The sequence below is a fragment of the Chanos chanos genome, chromosome 10 (assembly GCF_902362185.1).
Source record: "Chanos chanos chromosome 10, fChaCha1.1, whole genome shotgun sequence".
NCBI lineage: Eukaryota > Metazoa > Chordata > Actinopteri > Gonorynchiformes > Chanidae > Chanos > Chanos chanos.
This window is the reverse complement of record NC_044504.1, coordinates 6,263,341-6,283,697: the sequence shown is the minus strand read 5'-3', so window position 1 is coordinate 6,283,697 and position 20,357 is coordinate 6,263,341. Positions and strand designations below refer to the sequence as shown.

General features: G+C 41.3%; 1 protein-coding gene across 2 annotated transcripts in view; it reads left to right on the top strand.

The window, feature by feature from the left end:
* stxbp5l (syntaxin binding protein 5L) overlaps window positions 1-20,357 on the top strand; it is a 126,015-nt gene that overhangs the window by 69,373 nt on the left and 36,285 nt on the right. For both annotated transcript variants that reach the window (XM_030786490.1, XM_030786489.1), the window contains exons 6-14: window positions 4,259-4,322; window positions 5,447-5,530; window positions 7,955-8,078; window positions 9,567-9,642; window positions 12,295-12,449; window positions 14,125-14,197; window positions 17,648-17,795; window positions 18,859-18,926; window positions 19,399-19,439. In XM_030786490.1, coding sequence (XP_030642350.1) covers window positions 4,259-4,322; window positions 5,447-5,530; window positions 7,955-8,078; window positions 9,567-9,642; window positions 12,295-12,449; window positions 14,125-14,197; window positions 17,648-17,795; window positions 18,859-18,926; window positions 19,399-19,439 — 833 coding nt within the window. The remainder of the gene's footprint in view (window positions 1-4,258; window positions 4,323-5,446; window positions 5,531-7,954; window positions 8,079-9,566; window positions 9,643-12,294; window positions 12,450-14,124; window positions 14,198-17,647; window positions 17,796-18,858; window positions 18,927-19,398; window positions 19,440-20,357) is intronic.

Below are 20,357 nucleotides of genomic sequence, written 5' to 3'. Positions count from 1 at the left end.
AAGAAAAGAAAAGAGAAGACAAGAACTTTAAAATGGAACAATGAAACTGCAATGATGCGATGACCTCTACGCATTTATCATGAGAGAGTGTATATGAGAGAGTCTACCCATCTCTACACGTAGCCATGTGAAAAGGGTAATTGTTCACATGTGTTTGTAATTACACTCATTATTTTCTAATTAACACAAAAGTTATCCAGCATATCTTCTTTTATCTCTCAACGGTTTAGAAGAGATTACATGCACACGTGCGCACGCACACACACACAAACACACACACACACACACACACACAAATGGAGACATGTGCTGATGAGTTCTACCCATGCAGAGAAATCTACCACAAGTGTAATCTGCTTGGAGGACAGCAGTTACTGTAGACAGGCTGAGTTTGCAACAGTGATTGTCTGTCTGCAGAGAGAGAGAAAGACAGACTAGCATACAGACAGACAGGTATGAGCCATATAATGAATGCGTTGAATGACAAACGAGAGTGAGGGAAAGAGAGAGACAGGGACAGAGAGAAAGACAGACTAGCATACAGACAGACAGGCATGAGCCATATAATGAATGCGTTGAATGACAAGCGAGAGGCCAGGAACAGAGCCAGAGCGTGTTCAGGGGAGATGGAGAAATAGATGAAGAGAGAGAGAGAGAGAGAGAGGAATGGAGAAAAGTGAATTACATTCAGCTCCCGTCACCTGTCCCTGTTTTTAGAGAGCAATAATAGGCTTCAAACAGCGTGCTGGAATAAAAGGTTTGCTTGTGTTTCAGTGATGACAAGAGAGTATCTGCCATGCTGGACACGCTAACGGAGTGCAATTAGAGCCAGACCCCAGAGAGGGAGAGACAGAGAGAGAGAGAGAGCGAGAAAGAGAGACAGAGAGAAATTAAAAGAAAAGGAGATGGAAAGCGAAAGAGCTTATTCTCACTTATCCAGCCTAATCTCTCTTTCTTTCTTTCTGTCTCTCTCTCTCTCCCTCTCTCTCTCTCTGTGTTTCTCTCAGACACATACTCACACCATCCCATTTCCCACGGAACCAGTCAGCCTCATCCATCAATCTCATGCATCCATCAGTTATACTCCACTGTAATCCTCCTCAGTATTGAGCATTATATTTGGGCTGTATTCTACATACAAGCGATATTGGACTATGCACTGTGTACTTTGGTTTTTTTTTAGATATTTAAAGTAAAAACTTTTTCTTTTGTAAAAACAAAAGAAAAAGTTATGTCTAAGTTCTCATTTGTGTGCTTGGTTCTGACTCACTCTCCCCAGACTGATTCAGTCACCCACATCTGAATCAGAGGATTATGTTTGCCTTTTTTTTTTTACATTATCTGCCATTTAAAAGTTTCCTTTTGATATTTATTGAAGTATCAAAGATATTTCAGTCTTTCAGAATGAAAGCTGCACTTCAAAAGGTCTAACCAAACAGACTGTTTGCGTATGGAGGAATAATCTATTTGTGAAAATGATTTTCTTTCACTTTTTCATTTAATTTGATCCTGCTTTATTATTAGAAGGACAATGTACAAAACACAAGTACACTTTATGGTTGTACTTAAAAGACTTTTCAGCTCTTTGTTTTGTATGTGTGTGTGTGTGTGAGTGTGTCTTAAAAGTTAATAATTTTTCTCCTTTGAGGGAGCAGAGATTTCCAGATAGGCATTCTGTTAGCGGAGCTGTATGAAAACCACAAACTTCCACACTAGAATAGGAGTCTGGTCCTGGCTTGTAGACCTAAGCTAACCTCCATCCTCATGTTACTTCATCAGCAACAGCAACAGCAACCGCATCCTGTGCAGCCTAAGCACTACCAGGACCTGACTGATGAATCAGCCGTAATGACCCCTGCCCAGTCACTCTGCCATTAAAAATGGTGTATGACACCCCCCCCCCCAACCCCCCCCACATAACACCTCCCCTAGGGGAAGACTGTGTGTCAAAGGAGCACAGTAGAGCACTAACAAGCTTTAAGGAGTGCTGCACTTTAAAGATGACAAGGGGGAGGGGGCGCTACTACAGCGACTCAGTATCATGAATCTAGCCCCTAAGGATGTGTTGTCATCATAAAGCCGTAGCTCTCTGCTATTATCTCTGATACGCTTACGCTGGCGTTTTAAGGCCAACATTGGAGTATTTTACAAAGAAGAGGGTGTCTGCTCTTTGCAAGTTCCTAAAGAAGAAACCGGGGTGCTAAGTTCAATTTTAGCTGCCGCCACTGAGTTTCTATGTGTGGTAATAATGACGAAAGAACAGCTATGTGAGCGGTAGTAGCGCTAGGTTTGTGAAAGGAGAGGGGTTAGTGGTGAAGACGAAGACAAGCTTTAGTATGGAGAGACAAAATGAGGACTAAATGAGAAAAAGTAGGTATAGACTACGCTAGATAAGACATGACGCTAGCATTGGTCTGTTGCTCAGGGGAAAACGCAAGGAAAAGACTGGAGTCCAATTTAATATTGCCACGTTTAGGAACCAGGAACCAGTCTAGAAAGACAACAGTATACTTGACCCAACATGAATATGTTTGTTCTCTCCACCTGCTATTAAACGCACATATTCACAATGTTAATGTCTGATTAACACTTACTCATCCACAAGGAGCTCCATACCCTCCTCATGGGGTCCCAGAATACTGGACACTTCCATTGCTGTAATTTTGACAAATCATGTCGTAGAAAACCAAATTTTATTTGTGACAGCATAGAACTAAAAGCTGAACACAGGATAGTTGGTCAAATTATTTTCAGTTGGAATGGTCAGCGAGCATCCACGTGGCTATGTGAGCTAAAATGACTTCGAGATGTTGCTGCTTTTTCTTTTTTTGTAACTTTTGAATTTTTAATGTTTTCTGTAACACCATACACAGAACTAAACTATTCAAAATGAACCCATATCACCTCATGGATACCAGTTAGCAATTAGCACCAATCAGCAATCACACAACTGCCAGATTCTGTCCCTTGTAGACTTTGTGTCATTGAAAAACTTGAAAAATGTTCCCGTTTGGAGGTTTGCATGCCAGCGTTAATGACTGTGTGCTGTTGGCTGAGTAAAGTAGGGCTATCAGGAGCACTAGCATAGTGTCAGCTTTAATTGAAAAGACTAGTGAAATATTGGCTCTTGCTTTCAGGGCTTACAAATGCTTATCGTAGTACCTCCCTGTGTGTCGACTTTCTGGAATGTTCTGTTGATATAGCTCCAGGGTTCAGTAAGAGCACAGAGTGTGGCAGACTGCTGGGGCTTATTTTGGCTGTGTTTTTTGGTCAGTCCACTGTCACTTCAATTTCCACACCACCACCTCTGTAACCGTGGGCTTGGAAATGTGTGTGTGTGTGTGTGTGTGAGTGTGTGTGTGTGTGTGTGTGTGTGTGTGTGTGTATATGTGTCTCAATGAGAGTGTTTGTGTTTGAGAGTTGGAGTGTGTGTGTGTGTGTGTGTGTGTGTGTGTGTGTCTCTGACCTCACTTTTGACTTTCTTCCTCACATCAGCATCTTTGCACAAAACCAGCTTTGACTGCTAGAGCACAAAACGTGTTCATCACAGCGCACAGTTTAGTCTGTGTTGTCTGACCTGCTATCCTCTGCCTTTGAAACAGCATTGTAAAGAAATCCTTGAGCAAAAAAAAAAAAAAGAAAAAAAAGAAAAACTTCCAGAACTTTCTGCCACTCATCATCGTGAAAAGCATTCCCCATCTATGACCTGCTCTCTGGAGGCATCTGTCTTTTGTGTGCGAGATTCTCATAAAGTTATGCTGCATTCACTCTGCTGTCTCGGTGTCCAGTCTGCCCAGACTACCTCGGCCGTATTAGAAAACTCAGAATGTTCCCTGTTTGATTAAAAAAAACCCAAAAATACACACAAAAAGAAAAGAAAATGTTGCCTGGTTACACTAAGATCTAGTGTCAAAGGATAGGGTTGTGTCGTCATCAGGTCTTTGTTGAGGAAAAAGAAAGTGCTTTTTTACCATTATGGTTTAGCATCCAACCATTAAACACATGGGAAAATGGACATAATAGAAATGCAGAAAAATGTTCCTTTTTCTTTTTGTCATATCTTTCAATATTATGGCTTTATTACGGTCTCCCGTACAGTGTGACAGTGTTCTTAACGAGTGACATTTATCGGACAGGTTATAAAGACAAGGTTATTATAAGACAGCTTATAAAACATAGGCATTACTTCTGGGCTTTTTTTTTAGTTCATTGTCGTAAACTTATGACACAAAGTTTTTTCTTTTTTGTTCTTTCACAGATCCACTAAGACGCACCCTGGCCCCGTCGTTCACCTGAGTGACAGCCCAAAGGATGAGGGGAAGGTGAGGAGGAGAAGGAGGAGGGCAGAATGAAAGAATTCCTTGCTTTTGATTCTTTTCTTTTTTTTTTCCGGTCATAAAGTCAACATAAATTTCTTATTGCTCGTCTTTCGCTCAACCTCATCTCATATCGTATGTCCTCTGTTTTCTCTTCTCCGCTGTTTGAATCTCGGTTTATGATTCTGTTTCAGTCACCAGAGGATCATTCTTGTGATATTCATAAGATTTGTCACTAATATTATCTGAATAGAGTAGAGAATTTAAAAGTAGTGTAAACTTATATAGACTGAAGCAGCGCTTGTCATCTCCAAAAGGAGTGGAGTAGATAAATAAGACAATTACAGAGAATCAGGTGGGAGAGCAAGCTGTGTGTGTTTGTGTATGTGTGTGTGTATGTGTGTGTGTGTGTATGTGTAGGTAGGTATCAGCCTCTGTCAGCAGAAATTTATAATCCACCTGCCAAGCAATTCTGCATTAATGAGGTTTGCATATCCATTTACATACACACACACACACACACACACACACACACAAACGCACGCACACACGAACGCACACACACACGTTCAATCAGGCACACACACACACTCACACGGGCACACACACATACATACATACATACACACACACACACACACACAGATACACACATTGCTGTCTGCATTAAAATCTCTCTCACAGATGAAAGCTTAGTGCAGAATAAATGACCATTTTTATTCCTTTTTTTATGCAGAGGTAGAACGAAAGATGAAAAGACAAAAGAAAAAGAAAAGCAAAGAGAAGACAAGAAAAGAAAAAAAAAAGCAGGAGAGACACTTAATTCTGAGAAATGGGTTTAATCAGTGTGTCCTTTCCTTCACCTTGGGAACTGAGGGCGTCCTACGTGTTTTATCATCTCCACAATCTCTATCATCTCTATCACCTCTGCTTCTGCCTGTGTCTTTCTCTTTCTCTTTCAGTGAACTGATACTTCACTGATCATAGCTTGTCTCCTCTCTTCTCCAGTAGCGCATAAAAATTATGGCTTGACTTATTGCATTATTGAAATTCTAATGATTCTGTAATCCCCCTCTCCTCCTCTCCTTCTCTCTCTCTCTCTCTCTCTCTCTCTCTCCCTCTCTCTCCAGTTGCTGATAGGTTTTGAGAGTGGTACCATTGTGATGTGGGACCTCAGGGCGAAGAAGGCTGACTTCAGAATCTACTATGACGAGGTGAGCGCTTCTGGTCATCAATTAAGGAAAGTATATTAAGAGAAGTAATCACACATCACATAGAAATCTTTAAGGGGGGCAGCCTGAGGTGTGCGTTGGTGTGGGGTGTGGGGGATAAATGATCGTTTTCATTTTATTTTTCGTTCCTGACCTTCGGCTAACCTTTGACCGTTTCTCTAAGAATAAACATGGCATTTCTCTGTTTTCTTTTCCCTCTCCCAGCGCGTTTCTATCGGGGCGTTGATGTAAAAATCAAGGCTTCTCTCTTCTTTCGACCATTTCACAATTCCTTTTATTTTCTGGAGTGCGTCAGACGTAATCGTCACTTGACGCGTGACTGAGCAGACCTTGTCGACGCTTTGTCACGTTGTTAGAAAAAGGCCAACAGAAATAGCGTAAAAAGACGGTCTTTTCCAGCCACCCGAGACGATGTTCAGTCACCTTTCTCTTGCCCTCTTTTTCGTCCAGATGACAACGGTGCCGCGGCGCGTTAGCGCCGAACACTTAAAATCAACTTATGGTTCAAGCCCTGAGAACCTGTCAGAGAGCTCTCTCTCCGTGTTGGGCCGGGGCTTTTGTCACGCTCTGTAAAGGGGTTAGGGAGTGCGTGGGCTGGCACGGGGTAGAAGTGCTTTGTGAGTGTTTGTTGCCTGGCCTAAATGGATGTGTCTCGGGGTGTGTGCTAATTGCACAGTTTGATGCAAAGCCTCCCTCATGCTTGCATATGAAATGGTTTTGAATGAAAGAGAGGAATTGGAGTGGAGGGGGGGGGAGCCAGAGAGAGAGAGAGAGAGAGGGAGAGAGAGAGAGATTGTCACTTCTGAAACAAAAACAGAAGTGAGAATGAAATAAAAAGGAAAGATGCTTTATGAAGGGAAAAGGGATGTCAAAAAAAAGTGGAACAGAGATAATGGCAGCGCATGAAGCGTTTCAACATCAGCTGGTCTCTCTCTCTCTCTCTCTCTCTCTCTCTCTCTCTTAACCTTAACAAGTTCTCCGTTCAGAGAAAAAAAATCATTTCTTTCATTTGAAATGCGTGCTGACATAACGGGCCTATGTCGATTTTTAATGAATGCCTTCAGATTCAATTTATGCTGATGCCCCAAGCGATTTTCTAACTGACTCAACATCAGGCCAAAGAACTTCAAAGAATCCCCACGCCCTCACAGCACACCTGTTTCCTCTCCCAAACAAAACAACCAAACGAACATCATATGTGTCAAATGCAAACGTCTGTTTCGTTCAATTTTCGTCTTTGATGTTGGCATAGCCAGAGATATTTTTTTTTCCTTTCTTTCCTTTTCTTTTCTTTTTTTTTGCTCAAATCGTTATGTCGGTCATGTAGCGATTGAAAGGTTGCGCTGATATCTCACACTATGGTGAGGATGAGGATGGTGAAGAAATGCCTGTTGATGTGCTCCAGGTGTGTGCACCTGCTCAAGCTAGAAACTTCTGCCTGACGTGTACACGTGTATGGTGTCCTCAGTGGACTTTTATTTTGCCACTGGGAACAGTCTGGATCCACACTTTTTTTTACACACTTTTACTGTGTCCCTCTCAGACACACACACACACACACACACACACACACACACACACACACACACACACACTCTTCTTTCACCCTTACATACTTTTTCTTATTGCCATGATGTGTCCTCAGCAAAACTGAACGTCACTTTGTTTGTAGTTGGCATGCAGGCTAGGGAGTAAGTCTAACACAGACACACACAGGCGTGCACACACACATGCACACACACACACAGGCATGCACACACGGACACACGCACACAGACACACACACATGCACGCATGCACGCACACACACACGCACGCACACACACACACGCACGCACACATACAAATACACACACACGCACGCACGCGCACAGACACACACACATGCACGCATGCACACACGCACACACACACAGAGACACACAAACACACACACACGCACGCACACATGCACACACACATACAAATACACACACACGCACGCACACGCACACACAAACACACACACTCACAAGATTGAGGGTAACAGATCCACAGGTGTACTCTGCTGTCAGTTTGATAGGTCCACACCCATGTGTCTCTAAACACCATAGTCAATGTGAATGGGCTATTTCTTCATTATCCTCTTATATAGATTTTGGATGAAAGTGTTTTGAAATGTACAAGAGTCTCTCTGAGGGCGATAATTGTAATAGATTTTTATTGGTATTTATGATTGCCATGTTATTTATCACAGACAAGTGGCCAACAGAGACAATATTACACCACTGTCATCTTTTCAACTGACATCTATCACGCTTGTACTGAAACTACACTCTCTCTCTCTCTCTGTGTCTCTCTGTGTCTCTCTGTGTCTCTGTCTCTCTCTCTCTCTCTCTCTCTCTCTCTCTCTCTCTCTCTCTTTAGGCCATTCACTCAGTGAGTTGGCACCATGAGGGAAGGCAGTTCATGTGTAGTCACTCTGATGGGAGTCTGACCATGTGGAACCTGAGGAACACAGCCAAGCCCTTCCAGGTCACCTTTCCACACGGTGAGTGCACACACACACACACACACACACACTCACACACACACACACACACACACACACACACACACACAAACACACACACACACACACACACGCATACACCCTTACTGACACACAGGAAGCCCTCCAGGGTCACCTTCACACACAGTTAACCTTGTATCACAATGGGGAAGATGTGTACACATCATATTACACCTCTCAGCCTATCAGATCAGTCAAACCCATTCAGCCATACACTGCACTCAATACGAGTCTTCAATACGAGAGAGGTGGCTTGAGGTAGATTTGGAGGAAGTGAGTGGTTCTTATTTGGACTGTATATTTTATTACACTGCAGTAATTACAATTTTTATGTCTTTTTATGTTTTACCAAAGCACTGGATAATAGAGCAGAGATAGGTCTTATTTCTGGGCCTTGTGGTTTTTAGAAAAAAGAGAATAAGTATCCGGAGAAAGAAATGGGAAAGGGGGGGGGGCAATAAAAAGAAAAGATAAAAAGACATATGCGCTTTGAATGACTAACACAAAACTAATTAGCAGAACTGCAGAAACATATTCAGTAATTGCTTTAAAAATGACGTTTCCTATGGGTACGGCACGAGAACTCTGTTTCTTATTTTGGTCGTATTTGGATGTGGAAATGTCATTAGAGTGTGACACACGCACGAGGCTCGTTTTCTCTGAAGGTTTCATTCCTTACTGTGATTCTCTCAGGACCCTGTTCATATCTGACTCTGACTCATGTGGACTCGTTTTGACAGTGACTCATTCTCTGTAATGTTGTTTGAAGTCACTGAATTGAACCAGGCCATCCAACCCACATAGTGACCACGCAGGCTTCCAATAGCCATTGACTGAAACGAGTGTATATATGAGTGTGTGTGTGTGTGCATGTGTGTGTGTGTGTGTGTGCGCGCTGGCTGAGAGGCTAAGCAGGGGACAAGGCATGCTGCTGGATTGAGAAGAATGACTCACTGAATGTGATGACCTCATGTGTCTGTGAGCCTCTTGTGCGTCTTCCTTTGCCGCCTCTTGCTCCTCTCTTCTGTTTGGGTTTGTGTCGACGTGGAGATGAAAACCGTGTTTTGACACGAGAAAACACAGCGTATTAAAGTCTGTTTGGGTCGCCTTCCAGTGGCAGGTCACAGAGAGTCTATCACAGACAATGCCTCCATCTATGAAAGAAAGAGAGCGAAAGAGACAGACAGAGAGAGAGACAGAGAGGGAGAGAGACAGAGAGCGAGAGAGAGAACGAGAGAAAGAGAGAGAGCGCAAGGGAATGGCAAATTCACATAACGTGAAAAATAAGTTTGGAAAACGTATACCTTTCTTGCTCCAAAGACTTTTCTGCCTTTCTCTCTACAGCCCTGTAACGATCTCCTCATCTTTTCTTTCTACGGCCCTGTAACGATCTCCTCATCTTTTCTTTCTACGGCCCTGTAACGATCTCCTCATCTTTTCTCTTGTCCACCCCCCTGATTCCTCCAGGTAAAACTCCGAGAGACAGCAGGAAAGAGTCATGTAAGCCCATTCTGAAGGTGGAATACAAGACCTGCAGGAACAGGTAAGCACCACCCCAGCAGAGCATGTCATACTCACATAGCAACCTCATCAAAAATACACCTAAACAACAACAACAGCAACAACTAAAAAAAAACCAAACCCCAACACAACTCACATAAACCCGTTTCACCTCCACACTGTAAAAGATTGTCATGTAGATTAACAGTGAAATGCCGGCAGCAGGGTTGCCAGTGGTTTACTGTTCATTTTACAGGTCTCCTACTGTAATCTACTTTACAGTATGTTACTGTAATAATATCATGTAGTGAATTACAGTACATTACTGTTTACGGTAGACTACTGGCAGCAGGGTTTCCAGTACTTTACTGTTTTTTTCTACAGTTTGCTTACTGTAAACCTAATTTACATTTTATTACTGTTATAATACCATGCACTAAAACATGGCATAGTGCTGTATGTTACTGAATTTACAGTGTACTAGTGGCAGCAGTTTAGCCAGTACAATATTGGTTTTTTTTTTTACATTAACAATGGAATTTCACCATAATCCCAAATACAGTACCATGTAGTCATTTTTGTAAATAGAGCATGTTACTGGCAGTATTGATGACAGATAATTACTATGAATTAAGCACTGCCTTTCCTCTAACCTTGATTAGCAATTTTAATGTGATATTCGATTACACTTGGGTTTTTCGATTACACTTGGAAATTTCAGGTATGCATAACAGAACATGGCAGTTATCCATTCGTTCATCAAATGTGATAACACTAAACAACTTTTCAATAAACTTGGGGGAATGATGCATCTTGGCACTGCAAGTATCATTGAGATCGGCCTTACCTACAAAATAATAATAAAAAAGTTAACCTTACCGCTGTACTCTCCAGTCATAGCATGACAAGTTAAGAGAACTGCATGAGAGTGCTGCAAGCTAGCTTAGTTACGTTTCTGATTAGTCGGAGTTTTTCTGAAGATGACTATAGTAAGCAAACATCACCAGACAGGTAAAATGTATTTCAATTTACTGTATGATGATTTGCTCATAAAGTGCAGGATTCAGATGGATAATCCTTGCAAAAAAAGTCCAGAGTTGGCTTCACGACTTGGCTTCACGTGTTCAGCGCGTCTCATCTAGAAATACAGAAGCATTCTGTATTCGTGGGGCCTCTCTGTCGTTGATTTTAACATCAACCCCAGAATGCAATGCTCTTCACAGTAGGCCTAGATTGTATTTTATGGCAAACAGCAAGCTGCCCATAAATATTGCCCAGAATGCATTGTTTTCTACAGTACGGCACCATTTTAATGGGAGACAGTATGTTACTGTCAGAATTTGGCTGTTTTCTTACAGCATTTTGTTACAGTGCAGGCCAGTTAAACATCAGGCCAACTGCAGCCATTAAATTGGGCCCTGAGAGGTGTTACGTGCCAGTTGTTGGAAAGAACCAGACAACAACAACAACAACAACAACAACAACAACCGCGTATTGAGAACAATACCATTGCTACAAACCACTGACAGAGCCATTGTGAAACACTGCTGGGCCTGTTTCCCTAATTCAAACAAACACAGATTTCCTATTATTGCTAAGTCTTAACTCCAGCCAGGGTTCCTTTGGGTGGCGGAATTTTCCGAGGCTTACTCCGCGCTCTAGCCGACGGATGTTGGCGCCCTTCCACTCGTGACTGTACTGCTCTCGTGCCTTGTCACGAAACAATTAAAGTTTACTGCTTGTCTTTTAAATGGCCTTTAATCTCCAGAGATGAATTTGGTAATGTTGTTTGAAGATGCGCCTTTACTTCTGATCGCTCGTTTTCTGAGTTTCCGTCTTTTATTCGTCGTGGTTTGTTGAAGACGGGTAATTGCGCTCTGTGGACTCTTTGCCTCACCGTTATGTCTTCTCCAGATGGCACCTCAGATTGGGCTTTTTTTTTTCTTTCCTTTTTTTTATTTGTTTTTCTCTCTTTCTTTAAAACCTACGGTTTTCTTTTGAGGAGGTCCCCTCACGGTCGATGCCTGTTCCTTTCTCCGTCTTAACCGTCAGCATGTGCGCTCGGTCAAATGTCACAACCACAGTGACTGAGTTTTTAAAAGGTGAATTGTCACATTTATGGGACAAACAGGCGCGACAAAAGGACCACGCCACCGTGCCGAGATCTTTTCATGAGGTCACTTAGCAGTTTTAAAGTTTATCCACTGTCAGGGTCAAAGTTCACGCTGGGTCAACATGTGTTCACGTAATTGTTATTCTTGTAATAACATGGCATGGTAAAACTCCGCATAAGCAGATGCAGAACATTCATTCATTCATTTTCTAAGCTGCTCGTCCTAATTAGGGTTAAGAGGGTTGTTGGAGCCTATCCCAGCACTCAGTGGGTGAAAGGCAGGGAAACACCTTGGAATATTGATTTTTATTGATGACCGAGCAGTAGTTTGAGATTAACGCTGGTTCGGTTGAACGTTTCACCAGAGACACTGTGCCTTCATCCTCTCTACCTCTCTCTACCGTTAGGCGCTTTGTGACAAACAGAGGAATTAACATCTGGACTTTCACACCCCCTGCTTAACAAACATGTCTTTATAGAATGTTAGCCTCTCTCATAACAGGTTGTGCGACAGAAATGTATAAACCGAAAAAAAAAAAAAAAATGGAGGAAGAGAGTCTAATATCTCACTGTCTGCCGCAGCGAACCTTTCGTCATCTTCTCTGGTGGCCTGTCGTATGACAAGGCAGGCCGGAGGCCTACACTGACCATCATGCACGGCAAAGCCATCACAGCTCTGGAGATGGACCATCCAATCGTAGAGTTCCTGGTACTGTGTGAGACTCCCTATCTTAACGGTAAACCACACCCCTGTTCTGTTCTATTCTATTCTATTCTGTTCTATTCTAGATCTTATGTATGTGTTCTGTTCTGCCCACTGAGGAGAAACTCCTTTATTGGAGTGCTTAATTTCAAAAAGTACGGTTGTGTTCACTCTTTTCCTATTTGAAGTATATTGTTGTGGCTTTTGAAAAGTTAAAATGATGTGAAACTATTAAAATGATCACTCTAGTAATTGCTGGTTGGATCAAGACAACTGACAAAAGTCATTATTCTCAGAAGCCGAGCCAGCTCTCTCTCTCTCTCTGTGCGTCCAAAGCCTTTGTCCAACAAAGGAATTACATTTATATTATCTCCCTGGAAGCTCTTTCCTCTATTTTCTCTTCTTTTTTTAATGTCTGTTTTCACACTCTGTCATTTGCACATGTTTAATCACAGGCCAAAGCTGAGCTGACATGAAGGGCTCTGTAAGACGTTAAATGAATTTTGCACTCATGTGAGGAAAAAACAGTCTAACACACACACACACACACACACACACACACACAAACAAACACAGAAATATAGAAAATTAGTCATTTTGTCTCATAAAATTCAGAGCACGTCTGAGTCATTAGTCTGAAAAAGTGTTTTGAGGATTATCATGATAATGGATTTTTTGACTCCACTGAGATTTTAAATGTCTGAAATGATGCTGGAGTCTTAGCCATAAGGAGCCATTCACTGAGAGAAACTCATGCCCAGTCAACTCATAAAATAATAACAGTTTAATAATCCGTTCAAAACGGCTGCCTGTTTTTCTCATTCTGAACTGTTTTTGAGGAGTTCAACTATCCACCAAAAAAATCCCTTCTAAATAGTCTTATAGAGTTATGCATCATGTTGCACAAAATATTACTTTTGTCAAGGAAGGACTTTATTCACCATAACATAGTTATATTTCATTTGTCAGTTTCGTATTAATAAGGTAATATTCTATGAGGTGCTGTAAACACATGCGCAGTCTTTCAGATGCAAAATGTTTATATTGAGTGGAGAGGGCAGGATTCCCATCATGCTTTGCTCTTCTCTACTTTATGAGGAGCAGGTTGTGTCGACTGCAACAGCTAAAGTTTTCACTTCTACAAATCTGTCAAAGAGAAAGGAGAGATCAAAGATAAAGAAATGAGTCAGAGCGCTTAGCTGTACAGAGAGAGAGAGAGAGAGAGAGAGAGAGAGAGAGAGAGCGAGAGAGAGGGAGACACAGAGAGAGAGAGAGAGAGAGAGAGACAGAGAGAGATGAAGAGAGAGAGAGACAGAGAGATTGAGAGAGAGAGAAAGAGGGAAAGAGAGAGAGAGAGAAAGAGGGAAAGAGAGAGAGAGAGAGAGAGAGAGAGTAGTTTCAGTATAATTTTGAGAGATGTCAGATGTCAGAGAGAGAGAGAGAGAGAACTTTGTTGATTTGTTTTGGCAAAACTGCTGACAGTGAAAATAAAATAACAAGCAGTATGACACATTATTTTATGTTCAGGTTATTAAATTGTTATACAGTATTAAGTAATTACTACTATTTTATTGTAAAGTGACTTCCCAATGCTACTCCTGTACTATTGATTGTTTGGTGAGTTGACAGGTTATATTTAATTAATGTCAGACACTTACCTTCATAGTCATTGTGTGTGTGTGTGTGTGTGTATGTGTTTGTGTTTGCAGAGGTCCAGGAACCCTATGCAGTAGCAGTGCTGTTGGAGAAAGATTTCATTGTCGTGGATCTCACCCAGAGCAAGTGGGTACAGCATCAAACATGCACACACACACACACACAGAGAGAGAGAGAGAGAGAGAGAGAGAAATGTATTTATGTATGTAAAATGACATTCACCCATTTCTAATGTAGTGTTCCTGCCCCCTAAGGTTCCACATGCATAGTATGGACAAGGACCTGGGTTCTTTACAAATTGAATCAGTTCGCTTTATCTCTAATACTCTTAATGTTGATTATCTTGGGCCTACCTAATGTGTCTGTTCATAAAATATTAGGCAGTATATGTAAACTAGGATATTTTCTCTCAAAGAAAGAACGTTAGCACAAGAATGAAGGTACAAGGCTAAATTCTGCCCATGAACATAAACCTCACCTTTTATGACAGAAGAACACAAATGACACTGATCTCAGATTTAGAAATAATAATTCTCAACTATTTATTGAACAAGTATGAAAACAAAATAGAATTTAGTGTTGTGTTACATCTCTCCCAGCGTCACATACAATCATAACTTTACAAACAATCGTAACATTTTCAAAAATTAAATTGACATAAGGCACTTTGAAATACTTCACACGCACACACACACACACACACACACATAAAATCGCAACTACAGCCAGCAAGAAAATCAAAGTTAAATAAAATAACATATTGCAGGTCTGTGTCGACACTTGTGAGCGTTGTGAAACGAAACAAATGTCTGCTTCACTCCTAATCAAGCCATAAAACCAAATAAAGGGCAGTTCCTCTACTGGCCTTTCGTGAATGAACTCTTTCTCTTACAGTCATCGGTGTCTGTCATTGTGTGAGATGGCTCAGCGTCTCCGTTAAGTTGTTTAATTACAACCCAGCGGTACCAGGGGAACTTTGGACGTATACCGGGTCGCCCAAAGCACTCCTCTCGGTTCTAAATCAGAAATGATTAAACTCGAGCCAGTAGTATCAATATGTGCTTCTAAAAAATGCATCGGAAAGTTCGCTCACCTTTTCAGCGAACCAATACCAATTGTCTTAATCCATTAAATTGGTACACCTGTGAATACACTTATCAGCTCAATATGAAGGTTTTAAGAAGCTATTTAACAGGGTAAAACCACATAAAAAACTTCCTCTCCATTACCAGATAATCTTTAAAAAAAACATACACATTTATGCATATGAATGAACTACGCTTGGCCTCACGAAAAACTTCCTCAGACATTCTTTTCATCCTCTCTCTCTCTCTCAACACTTCACGCAAAGGATAGACGTACAAGGATTGGGTTATTGGGTGTTTCTGAGTTTGGGGAAGAAAAGAAGAAAAATAATAAACCTATGAATGACAATGTAAAGTGTGTGGCTGAAAAGGCTTGTGTGTGACATTTGTATCTTGAGACTTTGTGGAGATGAAGCTTTAGTGGCCTTTGCCAGAACTGAGCCATGTGCGCGTGTGTGTGATGTGAATGGTAGTGATTCGGTCAAGTCACACCTCGCACAAGCACGTCTCTGACCCTACAGCTATAAAACAAATCACACACACACACACACACACAGAAAGAGAGAGAGAGAGAGATAAGGGAGAGCCACACACCAGCTGGTGCGAAAAGTGTGTGTGTGTGTGTGTGTGTGTGTGTGTGTGTGTGTCTAGTTTGTGCTCACTGCCTGTAGGACATGTCATTCAGCATGTCAACAGCTTCTGTAAAACATGTCATTATTAAGAGATGGAGACAAGGTCATTAAGACACACACCCAGACACCCACACTCACACACGGACCCCCCCATACACACACACACACACACACACACACACACACAGTTAGTCCCCAGGCCAGTTTTGACTCTTTTCTGTTAAACACTCATCGGTTGTCCACAGGCCAGTGAGAGACATCAGATAATTTGTTTTGCATTAAGGTGACCCCAGAGAGAGAAAGAAATAGAGAGAGAGAGAGAGAGAGAAAGAGAGAGAAGGGTGAGAGAACCCCTTCCTTTCCAATCATGAGGATCGTGTTCTCATTCTTTCTGCGTTTTACTGAGCAGTGCTCTATAATGGTCTGAGATTTCTTCTCAGAAATGTGAAATTTAACAGTCGCATTGATTCAGCAAATGCTGGCTGCACCGTACGCTCGTCAGCTGAGCGTTAGGAAGGTTTTATGAAGCAGGAAGCTGTTACTATTATGATTTATGATATGGCAGTATCATTTTTAACATATTCTCAGGACATGGCTAGTTCTCTAAGCGTCTATAACCACAGGCAGCTTCTCCTCATGAAGTAATTAGTGCATTGGCAGCATTCGATTGAATGAACTCATTCGTTGTTAATGCATGGAGATTAACTTCACAGCAAAAGAAAAGAAAAGAAAAGAAACGAAAAGAAAAAAGAAAAAAGAAAAGAAGTGCTTAAAACAGATGCTTAATTCATAGAATCAAAGTCTCCTGAGTGACATGCTCAAAAATAATGCTAAAAGAAAAGAGCATAAAATGAGAGAATGCAATTATACTGATCTCTGTACAGGTAAACCCGTGAAAACAGATAAACTGATCTCTGTTCAATTAGACCAGTGAAAACAGACAAACTGATCTCTGTTCAGTTAGACCAGTGAAAACAGATAAACTGATCTCTGTTCAGTTAGACCAGTGAAAACAGATAAACTGACCTCTGTTCAGTTAGACCTGTAAAAACAGATAAACTGACCTCTGTTCAGTTAGACCTGTAAAAACAGATAAACTGATCTCTGTAGAATGAGAAATGTAGAAATACAGAATATTTCCATACCATTAGAACAACAGAACAGACATGTACTGACCTCTGTTCAGTTGGAATGAAGAGAACAGATAAGCTGATTTCTGTAGAACCGGAAGAGAGAAAATGTATTTATCTCTATAGAACGAAGCCACTGATCTGTACGGAATCAGAACCGAGAAGCCATTTGGACCGCACATGGTCTCTTTCACTGAGCCAAGACCCCTATTCTTCTCTTTTGAATGAATGAACTTTTACAGCTTTTTACAAAATCGTACGCTTCTACCTGCTCTCAGGAAACAGCCATCAAATATTGACACTGTTAAAATAGCATCTGTATTTGACACATTTTTTTTGTGAGAACTGGTCAATATTTGACAGATTTTTAGGGGGAATAAGTCAATATTTGCTGCACTTTCCATTCCGCCCTCTCTCAGTTAACTTCACAATTTCTCAGATGACATTTTGCACGAAGACACCATAGACATAGATTTAAGGCTTGTGGAAGGGATGGTAGTTTTATACACAACTGTTTTATGGAACATTTCATACAGTTATAAAATAAACGTGTCTTATTGGATTCCTACTGACTCAATCATTGAGTCAGCATTTGGCACCTGTTTCAGAGAACCAGGTTGTACAGCTTTGTGTGTGTGTGTGTGTGTGTGTTTGTGTGTGTGTTTGTGTGTGTATGTGTGTGTGTGTATGTGTTTAATCTGTGGAATTTTTCCATCTCTCTCTGTGCAGTTTTCCCATCTTTGAGAACCCATATCCAATGGATATCCACGAGTCTCCGGTCACCTGCACGGCGTACTTCGCCGACTGTCCCCCTGACATCATCCCAGCTCTGTACTCCATAGGAGTCAAACACAAAAAGACTGGCTACAGCCACAAGGTAATCTGACCAATCAGCAGGAAGGTGCGCTGAAAAGGTCAACGTTCACACGACAGGAGTTGGTTCTGGTATATTTTGGAATTTCGAGCTTGTAAATGAAGATAACGGGGATGTTTGCTCCTGAAACCTGTGGGCTGAGAACTGTACCTTAAACATGTTACTGATTGGAGAACAACCCTAAATAAATAGTGGGAAAACATTTAAAGCTAATATTAAGAGTAAAGGACAATTAAAGTAATGTCTTCTCATTCTTCTTTCAGTTTTGCTGCCATAGAATTTTAAGCTGACATATTTTTGACATTAAGCCTTGCCATTCATCAACATGTCTTAGTTCATTGCTCTTAAGCCACTAAATTGACAATAATGTTAAAAAATGTTAAAGTAAGGTGAAGGTCATTTTCTTCTCTTTAAATATTGTTGTGTTTTCCCACAATCTTTTTTTGTTTTGTACCCATGCATAGAAACTCTCTTAAACTACCACAAACACACCATCACACACCAGTACCAGTATCGCCGACGACAGTTCTAACACACGCCAGCACCAGTATTACTAGTGACAGTTCTAAGACACACCAGTACCAGTATCATCAGCGACAGTTCTAACACACACCAGTGCCAGTATCACCAGAAACAGTTCTAACACACACCAGTGCCAGTATCATCAGAAACAGTTCTAACACACACCAGAGCCAGTATCACCAATGACAGTTCTAACACACACCAGAACCAGTATCACCAGCGACAGTTCTAACACACGCCAGAACTAGTATCACCAGCGACAGTTCTTTCTCACTGTAACTCTGCCACACCAAGCTCATTCATATCTCTCTGATTTGACATTTAATTCTCAATGAAATATTTGTTATAATGTAACTGTTAATGGAAAACATGTCCTTTGAGATGTTTTTTAAGAGGTGCTCAGTGGTATTATTTGTGTAATTATTGTTTTATAGTCGTTGATCTCAGTGGTCTCTTGATGTATTTACTTATTTACTGATTTATTAATTAATTTATTCATTTATTTATTCATGTATTTATTTATTGCTGTCGTATTTGTTATCAGGAATGGCCATTGAGTGGTGGTACATGGACGCTTGGCTCTCAGACATACCCAGAAATCATAATTACAGGGTGAGTGTGTGCCATTGAAACACACACACACACGCACACGCACATATACAAATACACACAGATGTCCAATACATGGTTTCATTGCATGCTCAAACAGGTTTTGACACACATAAGACCACCATCCTGTGTCAAGTTGTCAAGCAATAATTTGCATTAAACTGTCATTTTCGCTGGCTGTAGTGGTGTGATATTTTATGCCTTTTCTGTCCGCCCTTGTTTGTTTTCACCCAAAGTCAATAAAGTCCAGAGTGTGTCCTCATGCTTATGCTTTTTATTGGGAAATAAATCACATTTTACCACTTTAATTCAATAGCTTTATCGACCACACACACACTCCTCATTCTTTCTTTTTCTTCTCATTTTTCTCTCTCTCTTCTGCCCTCCTGTTGTACATACAAGCACGCACATTCACACTTTGTCTCCCTCTGTCTCTTTTTTTTTCTTTCTTTTTTTTTTTCTGGTATCTGCGCAGACATGCAGACGGATCAATAAAGTTTTGGGACGCTACAGCCAGTAAGTGCCTTGCCCTTTTAGTGTTTTCAATGCTTCTTTTCTTTCTTTCTTTCTTTCTTTCTTTCTTTCTTTCTTTCTTTCTTTCTTTCTGTCTTTCCCTCTCAACACAGTGTGATCCCTCGTTGCTTTTCCAACTTGTCTGTAATACTCTGCCCATAACACATATTTAGAATTGGATGAAGTTCTCGGGAAGGCAAGAAGCCAGTTTCAGTCTGTACCTGTGGCATTACTAATATGGTATTTTTTATTATAGAAAACAAGCACCTGCCAAGGCTATAAACAGTTAAACCCTGCCCTCGGTTCCAGTCAGGTTATCATGGGAGAGCTGAATTGAAAACAGACCTGCAGTAAATTGCAACCCCCAGAGCAAGTGAGAAAATGCAACCCTCTGCCTTCCAGCTACCCCAGTGTAGTCAGTAATGAAAGAAAAAAAAACAAAAAAAAAAACAGCCCTTTGCCATTTGCTTCAGGCTTCTCCCTGACGTGTGGCCGTGAGACTTTTTCTATGGCACACGCTTTAAAAGGTTAATCATGTTTTCCCTCTCATTTGTTCAGCCGTTTTCCCCTCTTTAACCTGTGAATATACATTAGGTCAAACGAAGAGTAATGTGTTTGGACTGTGAGGGTGTGCGGCTTTGAGAAAGAAGAGCTGACCTTTTTCTGTCAGACACACACTGTCTCCTCCACTTCATACAGGGGCTTGTGTCAGTTATAGACTTGCTCACCATCCGGAGGGAATAGCTTGGGCTGACCTAGCTCTCTCCGCCTGGACTCAGTTTTACTGAGTGTGAAATCGTAGCTTCTGAGAAACAGCACGATGTTATACTCCGAATGCTCATTGATTCACTGCTGGCCTATCGTAGATACCCGTCATTTTGTTAGGGGTGAGGGGAAAAACGAAAGATGGGAGCGTTTTGT